Below are 19,756 nucleotides of genomic sequence, written 5' to 3' on the forward strand. Positions count from 1 at the left end.
AGTTCTGGGAAATCCATTTAAAAAGTTTCTCCTTCTGACTTCCTGTTTGTCTCTTAGCTGACCTGGTGCCTCGGCCTTAACAGGAGGAAGGAAGAAAGGAAGAAACTTGTGCTGGAGGACATCCTACACACACACACACACATGTAGGCCACAACAGTACAGCTGTGGAGATTTTCCTCTATTCTGCTGCCGCTCACACACCATCTGCCTTTTATTTATTACACCGTTTAGAAACTAAAGTTGGCGGAGAAATAAAAGAAATCGATAATTTGGTAGGTTAAAGGCATCGCCACAGGATGCATTGGGAATTATGAGTGGGACAATCTAATGGGGATTTTTCAATAAAAATAAAAGATTATATTAGTTTCCTGTACACTTTTGCTTTTTAACGAGTAGTTTGATACTTATCTGCTGCAGGAATGACTCCCATATCCCAGAAATCTTCAAATGGTTACACTTCCGGTTCCCTCTTCTTAAAGTTGATGGTTTTTTGGTTGGATGACCAAAATAAACATTTGAGAATACTTCAGATGTGTAAATATCAGCCTACATGTTAATAACAAAAGGAATCTTTTTAGGAAAGTTTTGAATTCTTAATTGAAGATAATAAAAAAAATACATTAAAAAAGATCAGACATAATTGTAAGTTCACAATCTAAATTAAACGACGCAACATGGGCTACAAGAATGTCAGCCATTTCGACACCACTCAAACAACTTCAGAAATTATTAAAATAATTTTTTTCAGGAGGCAAACCACTCGGTACATATAAATATACAAATATATATAATACAAAAGTATAGAAAAATAAATATACATAGTTGAATTATTAGATTCTCCCCCCCCCCCCCCCCCCCCAAAAGTCAACTGCTCCATCTGAATGTATTAAACACCATAAATAATATACAAGTGAAATATATGGTTTGGTACAAGAGAAAATTAAAATGGCAAAATGCCCATTTTGGAGACCTCCCCTGAACTCTGTAGGCTACTAAACTCTCACCTTGTTCTGCTTCACTTAATCAAAGTCAAACTTTACAGAAATACTGTTCACACATTTCGCTATGAATTGGGTGAGGCGTAGACTTTTCCGCTCCGTCATTCCAAAGAGATAATCATCCTGAAAGTGCTTTTCTCCCCGAGGCATACATGTAACTTTTTTTTTGCTGCGTCTCATCTTTACTTTTAACCAGCAACAGTAAGTCTGATGGATTATGTCCTTGGCTTTGCAGTCCTCTGGCCATAACCTCCACTTGTAATTTGACCATATATTTGTCCTGAAAAGTGATCTCTTCGTGACCTGAGCAAACCACAGCGGTCCCCTGATCCACTTGATAAGCTCCTCCCTCAACAGGCCGGACAGCACAGGTGAAACTAATCAACACCAACCACAGCTGCAACCCATTTAAGGTGCACCGCTCTCAAGCACAGCCGTAATTAGTGTTATTAGTTGCAGGTGTGCTCAGCAAATTAAGAACACTTTTCAAATTCTTCATGTTGATATTCCAAGACATTTCCAACGTGACCAAGCCCGTTTGCACGATATGCAAATTTGCCAGCTGAGGTATGGGGGAAATACAACATGGATGGATGAGTCGATCCACCGAGCCAACCGAACCCGAGGCCTGTGGGGAGAGACGACACACTCGAAACATGCGACACAATAAAATAAATAATTCCAAACACAATTAGCACAACCAATTTATTGTTTTTCAAGAAAAAACAAAAACACAAAACTCTGAAAACATAGAGAAACGTACACCTTTAAATTACACAGGCTCTTATAAACAAAATAAAGTCTCTTTCTATATTTACATCAGCAGGGGCAACGACAGGTGACTCCTCAACATGTCTCCGCTAAAATAAGAGAAACATTTTCCTCCGACGTTCATCTCTGTGCACAAAAGCCGGCATCTTTAATCCACACGGCGCTGACCCTGATTGTTTAGGACGAGCCCTGAACCGCGATGTCTGACACGTGTCCTTTTAACCGCCATTTTGATTCGTCACCATTGCAGTGAGCAAAAAGTGGATCGACCGCATTGTTATTTAGGTACGCTACCGTATTGGTCAATATGGATATTGAGGGATGAAAACAAAGACACCAAAACTATCCGTGTGCTATGTATTTTAGCTAATATGAGCTAAAACTACGACGAGAATGCCGACATCTTACTATAAAAGAATGTAGCGTGTGCTAAGTGCTAGCATGGAGCCTAATATCCCTCAATATCCATAACCAACAATGTCGAGGACCAGACCCTTTTAAAAAGAGTCCCGTCAACTACTTTCACTCCAGTGGAACTTTTTTACAGCATTGGCGGCTCATTGAGCCTCTCAATAGTTTCCGGAAGTTAGCAGCGAATACTAGCGGCGCCGTAGAGTTTTACGCGAATGGACCGTTTGTGATTGACTTTTAACAGGGGAGATGTTTAACCCTCCCGTTACCTTTACATTTCCTAACATATTTTACCCTCTGGGTCAATTTGACCCCAGCAATTAAAACCTCCAGAAAATTATTAGAATTAATATTGTTTCCCAAGTTTAAGTGTGAGGTACTTTATGTTTGTTTGTTGACTACCTAAATAGCCCTTTAAATATATAAAAAAGTTGATATTTCTTATAAGTTTGACACAGTGAAAAACAGCCTGGGGTCAAATTGACCCCAAAGAACACCGACATTAAACATTGAATGGGGTCAAATGGACCCGAAAGGTAACAGGAGGGTTAAAGAAAGATATTTTATCTTATCGCCGCACCTGAATAATATGAGCATTACAGCATGCTCGTGGCTTCTCCACCAGGAAATTAGTAGGTTTAGAGATCGTTTACTGATCGTTTACTGGTGACAGACTAATGAACCACACGGGATAAAGTGAGAACCAGAACAGCCTGTTGAATGTAAATTCCTTTTCTTGAGGCCGTAATATCAAACATTGTGTAATAAGAGAGATGCACGCTACTAAATGGTAGTTTTATTGCGGGATAGGGGGATTTAAGTATGACTATTGAATATATTTTATTCGCGCAATTTAACATGTTGGCATTTGGATTTAGAGTTGTGGGTATAGGTGATGGAATAAGCATCTGAACTTTGGAGTAGGAGCATAATGTTGGGGTTAATGGAACAAAATAAGAGATTTTTGAGATGCATTGCTTCTCTTCTGGATTTTATAATGCTTATTTGAGACAAAAACGGAACAGAACCGAGTTATTTTAGGCCTTGTGTCTCTATTGAATATTGCCAAACTATATTGTGTTGCAGCTCAGCTGCTTTTTGATTGATGGATATGGAAGGGAAGTTGGAGGAACTACATGAGATTGAAAACACAAGTCACTACATGCATATGTCAGTGTTCTATATGAATATTGATCGAATTCCACTTCTGGGAACTAAATGAAGTTTAGCGAGTCATGCTATGATCAAGCAATTTTAACTTTCGGGAGTCGGTTTGTGGATGATTTTGGTTTCTGCATTCTCAGTTCCCCAGTGGTTCAGTCGCCCCAAAACTTCAGTTTTTGTTTCCATTACTTTCACTTTGGGTCGCAGTCTCAACAGCTCATAACCATTGCTTGACCTTTTCCATATCTCGGTTGCAGCCACTGTTAAGAGAGTACATGTGGCCAGTATACAGCAGATTCCGCTCCCATGTGACCTGGGAGTGATTTGTCTCTAAATAAAGCATTTTAGCCTTCCAATATAAAAATAATTCCAGCACAGCTTCAGGAAATCTGAGGGAAACATCGGAGTGTCAACATCTTGGAACAAGGCCCGGTTGCGCTAGTACCAAGAAAACGACGATTTGCTGAAAAATCCTGAAAGTTGTGTTTGAAAACTGAACATGTAAGATGACGTATGTGAATATTTTTGTTTTGCAGTACGGCTTGAAGCTGCATGTCAAGAGCAGCAACAAAAAAAAGACAGAAAAAAACATTTGGAAACACAGATAGGAGGTGCTCAACACAACAATCAATTAACACTCAAAGTAGCAAACAGAGGTATTAAAAAAAAAAATTAGAAATAGGGTGAGGCTCGTTGTGGAGAGGCAACTGATAAGACACGAGTACAGCATATACAGCACAGCTCGACCCAACAGCGGGATGTGGGCGGACGACGAAGAGGAGGGTTGGATTGTTGATTTACTCGACATTTTCTGGGATGCAACGTCGTAAAAAAAGGATTTCATTGGCAGTCTGATTGTAGTGAGAGATCCCTCAAAGTAAAAGTAACTTTCATTATTTTTTCAATAACTCAATGCTTATTTTGCCACACACATACCTCCTACAAATAAACGTGCCCTCTCTAAACTTGAACAAATAAAAGGTATTTTTCTATCGTCTACAGTAGACGGCGAGTACCTCATCCAACACCCAGACTGTCCCTTTAAAGAGAGATTCTACAGTCTTACAAATGTTCCAGAATTTATTTCATGAAAGGCAATTTTGTTTTACACGAGGAAAAGTACGTTAAAACAGCTGTTGAATGTCTTCTGTGGCTCAGTCGGAATCGCTCCCATAGTCCGAAAAATGACCCCGATGATGTCGTCAGGGGGTTATCCCGCTTCATCTTAGCGATTACAAATCTATATTTGGAAAATGTGAGTAAGAAGTGGGCATGTAAAAAACTAAAAACATGAGCCTCTACCTGCAGGAAGGGAGGGTCTATTGTAACACGGTGTAAAGTTGCATTGTGGGAAGTGTAGGATCCAGTGATTTTTCTTTTACTTTAAAAAGGGTCTTGAAGTCTGTGTTAAATTTCACAATTATTTCATTTATCATAACTCGTCCATCTGCATGGAAATGAACAAATTCAATACTGAATTGTTAAAATACAAGTTCGATCCCTACATTTCTTTTACCCCCTGACAGATTCAATTTACAAACATTTTTAAAAGATACTTTTCGTGTGAAAAGGAAAGCAGACAGGAACTCTCCTCCTCTCGGGTGTTTACCAGCCTTTACCAGCAGGGGGCGGTGCTGACACACTGATGACCAACAGCTCTGCCGGCGGCCTGTTGCTCCGCCACACAGAAGTTGCTCTGCTGTCCAACAGGTGAAATCAGGGATTTCTGTGGAAGCTTCTCCCAGCAGGGACCATTTTGTTTTGCCCAGAAGGTAAAACTCGAAGCATTGAGGGATTAAACGATAAAAACCTTCTACCTTCTGTATTCTAAAACAAAGCAATGAAATGTCTATGAATGGAAATGGGTAAGATAAGAGCTTGCCTTTGTGTGTGTGTGTGTGTGTGTGTGTGTGTAGGGCAGCATTTCACTGAAAACGACTAATGTACAAGGGAGTGACGTTCTCCCGACACATCTCTTCAGGGGGGCGATATTCTCCCAACTTAATCTCTCCCCTTTACCCCCCATTTCTCTCCTCTGACTGTCAATTAACTAATAGCACCCTCCCCCTCATCTTTTCTTCTTCTTTTCTCCCCCCCCCCACCCCCCCGGGTTTAGTCTGTCAGGAGCACCAGTTCTCCTTCGCTCCTCTCTGCCCCGTCGCTCTCCTCTCCTTCGCTGTACGGAGGGCGCTCCCTCTCGCGCTCCCTCTCTCGGGGCGGGGCGGTGGGCGTGGCCTGGCCCTCCACCCGACACAGCACGGGGGGCACCTGCGGCAGGTAGTGCTCCAGCATCGCCGGGTGGAAGGGCACGTTGGCCACCGAGACCGAGCCGGCGCCGCCCGGGTACTGGCCGTTGCTGTGGGGGTAGTGGAGCTGCTGGGGTTCCGTTTGACTGGAGAGACGGGAAGGGACACAGGACAGTTAGACCGGGGACCTCGGAGGGGTCGCCGTCGATGCATCAGATGCTATGAAGACTCAGGTCTCCTTTCAAACGATGGAAACTAAATGAAATTAAAAATGTGTATTTGCTCAAACAGTATGTCACCGTCACGCTGCCAATCACAGGGAATCATAACTCTAATGATAGTGTGCATGTTTTATTTTTTATTCTTTTTAATAAGTTGTATTTTTCATTAGGTGTTTGGATGAAACCCTCCTGGCTGAACGATTGGTACCAAGTGCTGCACAAAAAAACAAAAAAATGTGTTTTGCTAAGATGTCAAAGCTACAAGCTTGTGTATAAAAAAAGGTTACGAGGACGTTTCTGTGGGAAACGCCCAATCAGACGGTTGTGATAGATGTGCCACTAACAACCTCTGGAAGCGACACTTAATCTGCAGCTTAAATACATTTTCTTTCTCGATTACGGGTCAATGTTTTCAATGAATTCAGTAACTCTGGCACCCGCTTTGACATCGTGGTGTTTAGAAACTGCCAAAACAAAGTGGAAATCCTGAATCTATATGATCGTGACATTATCTGGGATAACGTCCGTAGCAAGTAACACTGAGGGAGTTGTGCCGTTTCTGAGTAAAGATATCAGAAATGAAGGCGAAGGCCGTCGTGACATTCTGATATCGACGTTTTACTTCTGAAAAGCGGTCTGAAAGACGTGGAGACAAAGGGAAAAACACTCGAAACAAACATCCCATAACACAACTCCAACCTCCCAACTCCTCCAGCTGAAGGAGTTAGCTTGGATCAACGGTGAGGGATGCTATTCATCACCGAGGATGGACAACAAAAATAAAATGACTAAAGACAGCACAGCTTCGGTATCAACACTCCACTTTTGTTTGTGTCTCAGGGAATAAAAGAGTTGCTTTGGTGTCGTCTGCGATGTGCGGAGAAGATTCAGTGGAGTGAATCGGCAAACGACGACAAAACGCTCTCGCGTTATCATCTCGCCGGGGTCGTCTACCTGTGCGTGTAGGTGGCCCTCTGCTCCTGCCGGCGGTTCTTCATCATGGCCTTGTACTCGCCCACCCGCAGCCTCCGCCCCTCCACGATGCAGGTCCGCTTGGGCCGGGGCTTGTACTTGTAGTCCGGGTAGCGCTCCAGATGCTGCCGGCTCAGCCTCGCCTGCTCCTCGTAGTAGGGCTGCTTCTCCTGGTTGGACATGCCCTTCCACCGGGAGCCTGAAGAGGGAAGGAGGAGGAGGGGGGAGGGGGGGACTCGTCAATCTAGCTTCGGGTTTCAGTATTTTTTGAGCTGTTTTTTTTCAAATGCGTCGAAGCCCATGAAAGCACTTGTAGAAGCTCGTCTTCATCAACAGCTGTTTAAATCACACACTTATCCCACTTTATAGGCGTTCATCTCATTATTAAAAAAGTGTATTCATCAAAAACGGCGTCGGCTAGAAAGGATAAAAGGGCCAGTTGAGAGGTACTCAGTCGGCTTTAATCTGCAACCTCGACAGTTAGAGGCCACTAAATCCTTCACACTGCTAGAACAGACTTAAAGACAAAAGCTTTAAGTCTACTTTAGCCACTACGTTCTCTGTGTTTTGTCTGGCAAGAACCGGAAGAAAGTGTATGTTCAGTCAGCAATAGCAAATCGTTTTATTGTATTCCATATTGGAATGAACGTCGTCTCTGTTAACCAATAAAAACACTCATCTACCGCACGCCTTCATCTTCAGATGAATCGACGCGGTAGTCAACGAGTGCTCAAAGGCCTCACAAAGAGGACGAGCCTTAATTTGTTTTAGGATGACTCCGTTGCTTCTTCTTTACAATGTGACAGAGTTGTGCTTTAAGTTTGTAGACGTCCCCCTTTAAAAAAAGTGTAATTTTAACGATCACTACACTTTGATTCGTGTGCCACGCTCACGGCCCATGACCGAGCATCGGTAAGTTCCTCGCCCATCGGTAGAGGTGTCGTTCACACGTCTTCACCAGGAGGAGTGGAGATGGCCATTGGGGTGCAGGCCGGCACAGCATTGTGCGAGAGGACTGAAGAGAACGCATCTCTGTACGAGATGAGGTATTTAAATAGTAATTTGTCATACAGTTGTGTAATTAAGTAGATTAATGGTTTATTTGTGTCTGTGTGAGGGGTGGTTGCTCCCGACAACAAGCGCTTCACAATAGTGGAATGGAATGGAAATGTTTGGTCCAAGGAAAGGGATTCGGGCCAGTGTGTGTGTGTGTGTGTGTGTGTGGTGGGACAAGCAGGTGGCTGTTGGTTCCCTTACATATGCGAGGCAGCGTCTCAGAATAGAGCCCCCCCCCCGCCCCCACAAGGCTCACCCAAGATCTTGCTGATGGAGGAGTTGTGCATGTCGGGGAAGGCTTGCAGGATCCTCCTGCGCTCGTCCTTGGCCCACACCATGAAGGCATTCATGGGTCTCTTGATGTGGCCCGTGGAGGGGGGGGGCCGCACCTCAACGTAGCTGCCTTGGCCCGAGACGGGCAGGGCACCTAAAGGAAAGATGGCGACAGTGAGAAGTCCGGACCGAACTGCCAGCTTTGTGATTCGGTTATATATCCTCATATCTACTCATTCCCCCTTAAATAGGTCTCTTCTCGTTCTTCCACATAAAATCGTATTGGTCGTCTGTGCAAGGAGTTTATTACGACCCCTATTTACGGTTGTTGTTGGGCAGAAAACTCAAGTGGCCCTGGTAATTATGACGAGGGCCAAGAGGAGGGGGCGGAGCATGAAGAGCAACCAGGTCGGGGGAGACGGCTCAAACAAACACAGGACTTTCACCCAGGACACCGTCAATCCTGGCCCCGAATAAAACAGATGGTCGAAAAGTTAAGTTATGTGAAGTTACACACATAACTTAGTTATTTTAAGCTAAGTGCATCGCTACATTACTGTATACGTATTTAACCACATTAATAGCATGAATGGAACTACATTAGTTGTATGTAACTCTGTTAGTGTGTATGTAACTATGTTAGTACATTACTATGTTAGTATGTATGCAACTATGTTATTGCTTATGTACCTGCCATTGTATGCCTGTAACCATGTTATTGCGTAACCACGTTAGTGTGTATGTAACTACCTTAGTATGTATGCAACTGTTAATATGCAGCTATGTAAGTGTTAGCTACATATGTAACGACAGTAATACCAACGTTACGACACTAGTGAGTATGAAACTATGTTTGTATCTATGCAACTACTCTTGTCTGAATGAGCTATGTTAGTATGCATGTAAATATTGGTATCAAGTCATGTACTTATGTAACAAACAGCTCTTTGAACACAATCCATGCAAAGTAGTTCAAGTGCTTTAAACTGCGCTAGTTTCATAACGTTAAACATGTCACATGTTTTATTGGGAGTTGTTTGTTGTTGCGGTATGAGGATGTGTTGACCTTCTTTGTCCGACCCCTCATCTGGTTATTGACCGCTGTTTGCTGAAGGTAAAGTCCCTTTCACACACAAACATAATATTTAACATGCTGTCATAGTTCCCCCCCCCCCTTCTGTTTACTGACCACACTTCAAGAAGATAATGATACAGCGGAATTACTATGTGGGGGATATTCTTAAGGGGGTGATGGTAAATGATCAAGACTGGTATACAATAACAAGTATGGTATAGTGCCTTTTAAATATAAAGTTGTGTTTCTGTCTATAATGCAATGTAAACAAACCTGTCATGCATTATAATCTGCTTATAATACTGTATAATTATAGCTTCCTGCACCATTATGCCGATGGTTTTATAACAATAATCATGAATATTTCATAATGATCTAAAAGCCTGATTGTTGTTGTTGCAATGATCATACTATATTATAATTGATATAGTTGTAATACCTAAGTAACTCCACTTAGAAGTAGTCATGGTTTGCTTTTGGTATAGTGAAACTATATCAATAAATCTATGCAAAAACAAAACAAAGCTTGATAAAATAATGTTGTACTTTACTTAAAGCAAACAATGACCACTAAGACTATGTTAGAATCACATTGTAATAAATTAACAATTATAATGCATTCTAGAAGGACAATGTATTAAAAACTATGATAACTATAATACACATTGATCCTTGGAAATGAAATGGAAATCTTTATTATGCATCATGTGTATTGTTATGAACAATAATGAATATTTATGGTTTTCTAACTATAATTATACAATGCTATGGGCAGATTATAACACGTTACAAGCATACTAATGCATTATAGACAGGGGCATTATTATAAAAGTTATTATTAAACACATGACTGTCAAACAGGCTCCCCCAGAGACACCTACCCTCGGAGTCACTGCTGAGGTGGTCCTCGCCCCGCTCTGAGTGACCGATCCTCTCGCTGCGGGGAGACTCTTTATACTCCTGAAGACACATGAAGAAAGACAAAGATAAGTCACACAAATAGTCACACTCCAGCACAAAGAGGCGATTTGAACTCCGGCCGCGGTATAATAAAAAAAGGTGACCCGCGTGTCCGAGGGGCGTGTCCAAAGCGTGGCGTGCTCGCGTGCGACAGAATGCTATTTAAGGTGAGGAAACTGCACGCTCACCATATCAGCTGCCTTTTAAACGCAGAGCTGTGAAATGCAAAGGAAGGGAATGACAACGCGACGGAGGGGAGGAAGAATGGTGTTTATTGTTTGAGGGAGGAGAGGTGAAGGGGAATGTAAACTACCTCACCATCAGCGTATCCATCACCCTCCTCCTCTCCCTCCTGCTGTAAAACATGATTGAACCCCCCATTCGGCGGAGTGTAACACCAAAATAGGTCAGTCATTGGTGTTGGTGTTAAAGCAGGAGGCGAGATGGACCGGGATAATGGAGGAGAGCCACAGAGTACAGTATTACTGTGGACAAAGAGAGAGAGGGCAGGTGGCTCAGTCAATGCCACAACGAGGCCTTTGTGGTTATTGTGAGGCTGCAACAGCTGCTGCTCCGGGACGAGGCGCAGACCAAAGCTTGCGCCACCTCAAAGAATGAAGAAAAAAAACACACACAAAAACAGAAGACCAGAATAGAAAGAGCTTTTTTTTTTTTTTAACACGAACCAAAACAAAAAAGTAACAGCCGGGTTTAAAAAAGAAAAAATTCAATATGCATCGTTGAGAATGCTTTTAAATGCTCTTTCAGAACAACGAGGTATGCGCGAGATGCTCGCTTCTCCGACGGGAGAGTTTCCATTTTGCGCCGCACTAAAGTCGTTGTACATTCTGTACTTTTTCCACGTCGCACACGACTGCACTCGCACAAAGAGGAGCGGTCGATCGCATCTTTGTCAGGGGACACTGAAGGCCCCTTTTCAAATGACGAGTAATGGAAACAACAGACAACAAAACGTCTTTGTCTTTTTTGTTTATTTTCCAGAAGGCAACACTCAGATAACACTGAGCTGTTACTATGTGCCTCTGTGCGTGGTTACACTGGAGCTGGTCAAATCCTCGGGAGACGCATGACTCCCTAAACCCGACTTTGACTCCTCCTCGGACCCCTCGATGTCAGTCGGAGGAAGAGTTTCCTCTGCGGCGTTCGACAAACTCCGGCTAATTACATTACGGTTTGACATATTTCTTTGTTGATACTCTGGCCTTTCTTGTACGATCGAAAAGCAAATTATATAATTATTACAAATTTCAGCGGTGCAAAGAAATGGCTTTTTTTTCAAATTCAGACATAGGTGTCCATTATGTAAATATGACCTCTGAGAATTCCCAATTCTGAAGACAAATAATGTATTAACCCTTGTGTTGCCTTCGGGTCATTTTGACCCGATTCAATATTTAACCCTCCTGTCGCCTTCGGGTCAATTTGACCCGATTCAATGTTTAATGTCGGTGTTCTTTCGGGAGTCAACAAACAAACATAAAGTACCTCACACTTAAACTTGGAAAACAATATTAATTCTAATAATTTTCTGGAGATTTTAATAGCTGGGGTCATATTGACCTCAAGGGTAAAATATGTTAGTAAATATAAAGGTAACAGGAGGGTTAAACATTGAATTGGGTCAAATTGACCCGAAGGCAACACAAGGGTTAATCAACAGCGTGGAAACAATGTGACGATGCACAGCGACGTGCTCGTCGTGTTGGAGCTTTATAGCGACTTTTAGCTCCTCCTTGAGGTGTCCGACCCACAACCCACTACCTCACTCCTTCCGTGTCACTTTCACAGCTCGCGTTGCCTTTGGCGTCCATCGACCAGTGTTATCAGATCGCTGAATGACTGATATTTGTGGTTATTACCTCCATTATAATGCTTCAGATGGACCGAACTTCATGAGTGTGACATAAAACCACTTGGTTAGGTTAGGGTTCAAATTAGAACGTTTGTAACGGAACTTAATTATGTAAATGAAACCGAACAGGTGAAAGTCCTGTTATTCTGTCCCATCTGCGACTCTGGCCTCCTCCCTACGCCTGACTTTGTCTCCTCCTCCTTCGTCTCAAACACTACGCCAACTAGAGGTTGGTTTTTGTCGTGTATTTTCTTGAGTGATCAACCACGTGAACAGATAATAACAGCCCTCTGAACCTACTAGTAGGTGTAGCAGGCCTCTTGTGACCCACATCTATGAGGATGATAACTGCTAATAACGGCCAATCAATCGACTGATAACAATCGAAGCGAGTCATTAGGGCTCTCATAACCTGTTACTGTGCGGCTCAGCACCAAACGGGAGAAAGACTCGGCTACTATCTGACGAGCATAGTGGAGCACTCAGCAGCGAAGAAGACAGATTTTCCTTCAGGAGATCAGAAGCGGAGCAAAGAGTTTGAATATTGGACCTGAATTCATCAGGTGGTCAGACACGCACCTCCAGATGAATGATACGGTTGCTCTTATGCTGCTAGATGTCTATGCCAACTCGTCACGTCCTCCATATGAACTCAGAAAGAGATTATATGTCAATGATGACACAAATGTTTGTTTGTTTGTTTGAAATAATAATATTTGGTTGTATTAATCTCTATGTAAAGACACAAACAGTGAATTGTGTGCATCTGAAAATGTGTTCTCTTATTGACAACAAGGCATATTTCATCCGTTTGACATTTGAGTGAAAGAGTAAAAAGAGAGAAAATTACACATGACAAGATGTGAGGAAGACTTCTTGACTTTTATGCAAAAGTAATCCTAATTTCAGTGTCGGGAAAGGGGCTTTGAACAGAACCCTTGTGACCGTACGCGAGTGTGGACTTTGCGGTTCGGTCATCATCTCACCAACTTCCCGCCACTGTCCTTCTCTCGCCCGGCGGTGCTATGGCCCCTCAAGAGCTGCTGGGCGTCGTGGATGGCCTGGGTGACCACATCGCCGTCTCCGAGGAAAGCTGAAGAGAGAAAAAAAACACCGGTCAAGGAGGACGGTTTGTTTCTGTGACATTACCCACCACTCCTGCTTTATTTTCAACTCTTGAAAACCCATTTTGTTGCCCAGCGCTCAGAACTGTGCTGAGTAAGTCAATCGAACACTGCGGGTGGAACTATTTTTGTTTCTATGCATCTACTAATTCAGATTGGCTATCTGTGCCAATGTTAACTTCCCTTTATCTGTTTATAGAGTTACAAACAAGTACCAACTGCTTTCGTTGCAATGCATGATGCGTTTAAATGTAGAACGCCACCTAAATTAAGAATGCCAATAAGCTATTTCCAGGGCCTTGTAAAGTTCAATCGATAGTTGTCGACATGAGCTCCTCTCTCCAAGCCAGCAACCGGAGCATCGAGTCTAAAACGTGTGAAGCCAACATGTAGAAAGTCTGCAGCGGTTTCAAAGACGATGTATGGAGGAATGATTATGTTCGTTTTTCTTTCTTTTATTTACTCAAATGAGCTTCTTCCTATCGTAGTGAGACGGAAAGTGTATTCTCAAAGCATTGCCCTTGGTGCTCAGTGTCCAGCATAACGTCTTCCAGTTCCAGGCCTCACATTGGATGACGTCAACGTTGATTGGAGACTCTAAATGAGACAAGCGGTTTGGGGAATGGATTCTTTGGGGGGGGGGGGTTTATTTGGGAGAGAATTGCTGATGTTCGCAAATATTTGTGGCCCATCTTAGACCAACAGCATAAAATGCGTGAATAAAAAAAAAAAAAGGGCGTAGTATCCCTTTAAGAGAAGACGCCGCATGTGAAAGCTTAAGGTCGAGTCAGTAACAACAAAAACAATAGAGTGAAATTGTGATTCACATACAACCGGGACCCACTCCTCATTGCGATACTAGTGGTACTTAAACATAAATTAAAAGCTTTTATAAGCATGAAGGAGACGGTTACTGTGACAAGCCAGGAACACAAAAGGTTGTCGGAAACCACGTCTTTGATTCAAGCATCTTTGAGGAGCTGTGGCGATGCAACGTGTTTCTCCGCCCACCCCCACCATCTTTCGGGATCACAAATCCTCACAGCAGCGCGACTCACTGAGGGTGGATCTTGACGGGCTGTGGGACACCTCTCTCTGGAGATCCCTGGGCCTGTAGGCCCCGTGCAGCGCCAGCGATCCCAGCTCCATGCTCTGCGGACTTGGGGTTTTCCCCAGCTCCAGCCCCTTCGGCTTGGACGTCAGGTTCAAGGGCTGACTGGCTTCCTAGAAAATGTTAAATAAAACAAACACACGGCGAGAGCAGGTGAGCAGGGGCGGGGCCACTGGCACACATTTCGAGCGCAACCGCAAAGGGCGAGGGATTCCGGTTATGCGCCGCAGATTTTGCATGTCGGAGCGCATCTGTCACACCTTGTGGCGTCGCTGGTCTTTTGTCTTTGCGCTCACCTCATCCTCTCTTTCCTTTTGTTAATTTAAGCTGCGTGAGTCCATCTCTGCTTGAGAACCAGCCGTGCAAACACAGTTCACACCACACACACACACCAAACAGAGGGTGTGGTGTATTCAAAAAGTCTTTTCACCCTCCCAAATACCAGAGTCGTGCATTATCTGTCTAATCTAGTGTGAATCACTTTCTTTAACATCCCTTAAAACTCACACAGACAGCGCATAGTAGATACACATTGTGTACATTAAAACAACGCACCGCCATAAGTTGTATTTTTAAATACATAACGTAGGCGTGTGCATTATGTTTGAATTAAAATATGGGAAGGAGGTTTGTCACAGTAAGATAAACGATCACTGACACACAACACACACGCTGCAGTGATCCCGTACCTGTCGGTAGGAACCGCTGCTCCTCTTGACGGGGGTGGGGTGAGGGTTCTGCAGCATCTGCATGGGATAGTCCACGGCTGTGGAAAGTGTACAATTGTGTGTATGAAAGACATGAAAATTATTTTTTAAACTCTGCAATCCTACGATTTGCCACAGAACACAGAGTCTGGCGGCAATCAGCAGCTAACGCTAGCTAACGGTTAGTAACTCGTAAGGAACCGCCTCTCCTCTTGACAGGGGCGGGGCGAGGGTGTGTGTGATAGTTCACGGCTGTGGAAAGTGTTTAATTGTGTGTATGAAAGACACAAACACTAAACATACGTGTGTGATTTTATTAGCAGCTAACGGTAAGTAACTCGTAACAGAACGGCCGCTCCCGTTGACTGGGGTGGGGTGAAGGACGCTAGCTAACGGTAAGTAACCGAGACGTCAGCTAATCTCCTGCTTTCAATAGTGTACTTCCGCTTTTCATTTAGTTTGCTTTGACATTGTGTACCAAACAATAACCAGGCAAATGCAGTAGAAAAAAGGAAAAGTTTGAATGACATGACAGTGTTCCACTGTTGTTTCTCAGTTTACAGAAAAGCAAATTCCCCAAAGAATAGAGCTGCTTTTTCAGCCGCTAATCCTGCGCAAATGAGACCACGTAATTCTCAAAAGCACCCGCTAAGGGTGATATGCACCCCTAATTGCGCCTGCCAAGCTTATAGCGCCTCAGTGTTCATGTGTTATTTGCAAGTATTTAAATGAGGTAATGCACAATTTCTAAACAAAGCAGCTTCTTTACAGGGAAACATCTTCGCAAAGTTGGTGGGGGTGTAAGGGGTGGCCACTCAAGCTCATTATTTTTGGGATGCAATGACGGTGATGGATATTAAATGAATAAAGCTCCCTTACGTGTCATTTTGGAAAATACACAAGGGGCAAATTATTATTGATAGTTAAGGTTATTACAGTCAAAACAAATAATTGTTTCCGTCGGTTGTTTCCGTCGGTTGTTCTCCGTCTATCTGTCAACTAAATCGGTTAAATCATCCCTGAAAATGCAAAAAGAACCTTGAATACAACATCTCGATTAAGCAATGGTAGAGAAATACTGTATTGCCTGAGATATGAACGGGATAGTTATATACGATAGAAACAATACAACATCTTGTCTCACCACCCAGGTGAAATGGAACAACGTCCACTTGGTGGCTTAGGGTTAGGCTCGAGTTGTGCTATGATGCATTTGAACAAATTACATGTTGGTTCTCATTCATCCCACAGCCTTGAAGTCGATTGTGAAGTTAGATGCAAATGAGGAAACTAATAAAAGCCGGTATCCAAATAAAAAGAAACGGTTCCGACCCAGTTCTTCCGTTCCATTCCCATCAAAGAAAAGACAGCCTCAAATGTCTGGCTGGAGCTGACCTCTTGCACACAATCAAACAGTCCTTCAAACCATCTTTTACATTCATCTGTCAAAACATTCTGAAGCACACACACATTTCATGAAAGCAAATTAATGGCTATCCTTAAATTGCACCTAAAATGTTTGAGAGGCTGGCCTTGTGTCTTTTGGGTTTGAAAAGATAGAGAAAGACGAGGTCACCCACGAACGCAGCTCGTAAAACTCCTGAAAGCAAGAACGCACAAAGCCGCCGCTTTCTGAGCGGCACCCTCGATAGCTGGCTAACTGTACAAGCGAGAGTGTGTTCAACTGAAGACGCCATTCGGCGCTCACTAATGGCGTTCTATTCCTGTTAAAGTGGGGCCTCGGGTTTAAGTGTAGATGCTTAGGTGTCTTCAAAACCATGTGAGCCTGTGGACTAAGGATGGGTATCCGCTCTCATCGATTCTCTGTTTCAGTTCGGTTCCTTATAGATACTCCCGTTGTTTCTTTTTGATTATTTTGTGAGACAAAAAGGCTATTAATTAAGAGAATCGACATTGCTTTATTATTCTTGTATGTAAACAAATCTCTTTTCTTGAGCAGCAAAACAAAAACTTTAAAAAATCTTTAGAATACATTCAGCTAAACGATCAACTCAGTGATTATCTTTTATAAATTAGCCAGTTCATATATGATCAAACTCCGTATGACATCACTAACGTTACCTGCAGAGGACGCACGGCTGCTCCACAAACGGTAGAGAACTGAGCATGTGTGCAGGTTGATGTTCTGCTTGTTGATAAACTGCTGCTCTTTCCTCCCTCACCACTGAGGGTTTTATCGAGTTTGACACAACCAGAGTTCTCGGCATCTATTTGAGACAAACGTAGCCTCACTTTCATCATATTTAAATGTGTATGTGGTATTATTTTCATTACTTACTTTATGGATTTATATTAATTTTATTTATTTATCCTGTGTAAATTTCGTGGCATGTTTTGTTTATGCAGCATTTTATGCTTCAAAAACATTAAAAAAAGATATATGCTCCTGTGTAATAAGTACGTAATAACTGTAAATTCAAATGTAGAAGTAGTCGATTGGACTGGATTTACATTTTGACCTTTGCTACAATGGATTTGTGGTTTCATGGTGGCCAGTGTGTCCCAACCCAACTCTCCCCATGGCTGCAAGCTCTTTCTGCTCGCTTGACCACTGACCTGGCTTGCAGGGGATCGGCTGCAGCGGCATGCTCATCTGGGGGTCGGAGTTGATGGTGAGGGACTGGGCGCTGGGGTGGAAAGCCGGGATCATCACGTAGGGCATGTTCACCTGCTGGGGACGAGGCAGGACAAAACACGTGAAAGTTATTTCGTCAGATGCTGCGGTGATGCAACGATGGCGGTCTTATGTGAAGAACCCCTGGGGGTCAAGAGGGGGCGCTGACCTGGATCTGCTGCTGAAGCAGGTTGATCTTGTGCTGCTGCTGGATCAGCTGCTGCTGCTGCTTGGCGATCTGGGAACACAAGACGTGGTCACTGTCTGTCACACACACACACACACACACACACACACACACACACACAGTGTAGGTGACCTTGATCAGGGTTTCGCTAAGGGCCTCAACCTGAACTCTCACTGAATGGACATCGCTGCAGAACTTATGAATCCTATATCCTAAACTTACATTTTACCTCCAGAAACATAGTTTAGGCTTGGGAACTCTGCGGTAGTTTCTTTTAAAAAAAGGAGAACCTCTCAGATTGTACCCATTAAAGTGTGTTAACGGGTCTTACTGCTGAGTATTACTGCTTATGTGGGAAAAAAAAGAAAGATTGTCTCCAAGAGGGAGCTGTCAGAATTCTGATAAATGACCTTAATGATGTCACTTTGTTCAGAGTCGATTAGAGATTAAGGCTTCATGTTTGAAAGTGAAAAAACACAAATCTGGGGGTGTGGAGTAAGAAAAAACTGAGCGGACAGCTGAATCCTTCTCCTGAATCTCAGATTGAACCTTTAAAGCCCGAATTGCATTGTGGGTAATATTGGCACAGGGTTTTAAAAAGAAAAAAGGATACGCATGGTTTTGCTGCATTCATTTTCCTCCTTTCATTCCACCAAACGTGAATTTGACAATGTTATACATGTGCATTGTTATAAATTGGTGGCACTGCAAGAAGCACCAGTGCTCATTGGCATCGATGTGAGATCAGGAATGAGAATTCCTTTTGATGACTCGAGTTTCTATTTAGTCTCCAAAATAGACTGAAATAAGGAGTCTGAGTGACAGATAAAGCCGATTAAAAACTGTTCCACAGAAGAGACATTTAGTTCCCGGGATTCCACAGTATCTGGCTCTGGTTTTGATCAGACACTCCGGGTGGTACCTGTTCCTGTTGTTGCCGAGCCAGCTCCATCTGCTGCTGCTGCTTCTCCAGCAGCAGGGCGGCCATGTTCCTCTGCTCAGAGTGGGCGCCCAGCAGCTGCTCCCTCAGACCGCTCAGCTGGTTGATCATCATCAGCAACTGGAGCTCCTTCTCTGCCAGAGCCTCTGGGGTACCTGGAGGAGGAGGGGGGGTCAGAGGGTTAGGGTTCATACTCAACCAGGATCAGTATTTTTGTTATACTGAACACAGCTTGAATGAATAATACTGTTACTCAACGCAACCTCCGCTAACATTAGCGGTTAGCTCCTTCATTTAGCTCGAGAGAACTGCGGCTAACGTTATCTAGCTCTCCTGCCAATTGGAATGGGACAACGTACGAGTCATCTTCAGACTTTTTTTGCATCAACTTGGTACCGAAGTATGGGTTCTCGTGACAAGGATACGATGTCGACCAGTTACAAGTTACACGTAGCAGATTCACAGTAAGACGCCAGCTAGTGAACATAGTGGAGCATCTGGTTGTGTTTTTTGCAACCTTTACATATTGCCTATACACCGGTTACATTTTCTAATAAATAACTTTTTAATTATCATCATTGAATTAACCCTCCTGTTGCCTTAGGGTCAATTTGACCCCATTCAATGTTTAACCCTCCTGTTACCTTTATATTTACTGACATATTTTACCCGTGGGGTCAATTTGACCCCAGCAATTAAAACCTCCAGAAAATTATTAGAATTAATATTGTTTTCCAAGTTTAAGTGTGAGGTACTTTATGTTTGTTTGTTGACTACCTAAATAGCCCTTTAAATATATAAAAAAGTTGATATTTCTTATATGTTTGACAGTGAAAAACAGCCTGGGGTCAAATTGACCCCAAAGAACACCGACATTAAACATTGAATTGGGTCAAATTGACCCTAAATGTAACAGGAGGGTTAAGGAGACGCGGTACTTAACCCTTGTGTTGCCTTAGGGTCAATTTGACCCGAATCAATATTACACCCTCCTGCCGCCTTAGGGTTAATTCAATGTTTAATGTCGGTGTT

The 19,756-nt window shown here is 43.2% G+C and overlaps 1 protein-coding gene across 6 annotated transcripts in view; it reads right to left on the reverse strand.

Moving 5' to 3' along the window:
- Positions 1 to 5,456: 5,456 nt before the first annotated feature.
- Positions 5,457 to 19,756, reverse strand: part of LOC130208083 (transcription factor SOX-13-like) — a 41,732-nt gene continuing 27,432 nt past the window's right edge. For 5 of the 6 annotated variants that reach the window (XM_056436998.1, XM_056436999.1, XM_056437000.1 and 2 more), the window contains exons 5-14: positions 18,707 to 18,879; positions 17,767 to 17,835; positions 17,540 to 17,654; positions 14,945 to 15,021; positions 14,203 to 14,368; positions 13,007 to 13,113; positions 10,069 to 10,147; positions 8,096 to 8,266; positions 6,766 to 6,982; positions 5,457 to 5,736 (exon numbers count right to left, since the gene is read on the reverse strand). In XM_056436998.1, coding sequence (XP_056292973.1) covers positions 5,457 to 5,736; positions 6,766 to 6,982; positions 8,096 to 8,266; positions 10,069 to 10,147; positions 13,007 to 13,113; positions 14,203 to 14,368; positions 14,945 to 15,021; positions 17,540 to 17,654; positions 17,767 to 17,835; positions 18,707 to 18,879 — 1,454 coding nt within the window. The remainder of the gene's footprint in view (positions 5,737 to 6,765; positions 6,983 to 8,095; positions 8,267 to 10,068; positions 10,148 to 13,006; positions 13,114 to 14,202; positions 14,369 to 14,944; positions 15,022 to 17,539; positions 17,655 to 17,766; positions 17,836 to 18,706; positions 18,880 to 19,756) is intronic. The other variant, XM_056436997.1, reaches the window with a different exon arrangement.

This window comes from Pseudoliparis swirei, chromosome 18 (genome assembly GCF_029220125.1).
Source record: "Pseudoliparis swirei isolate HS2019 ecotype Mariana Trench chromosome 18, NWPU_hadal_v1, whole genome shotgun sequence".
Classification (NCBI taxonomy): domain Eukaryota; kingdom Metazoa; phylum Chordata; class Actinopteri; order Perciformes; family Liparidae; genus Pseudoliparis; species Pseudoliparis swirei.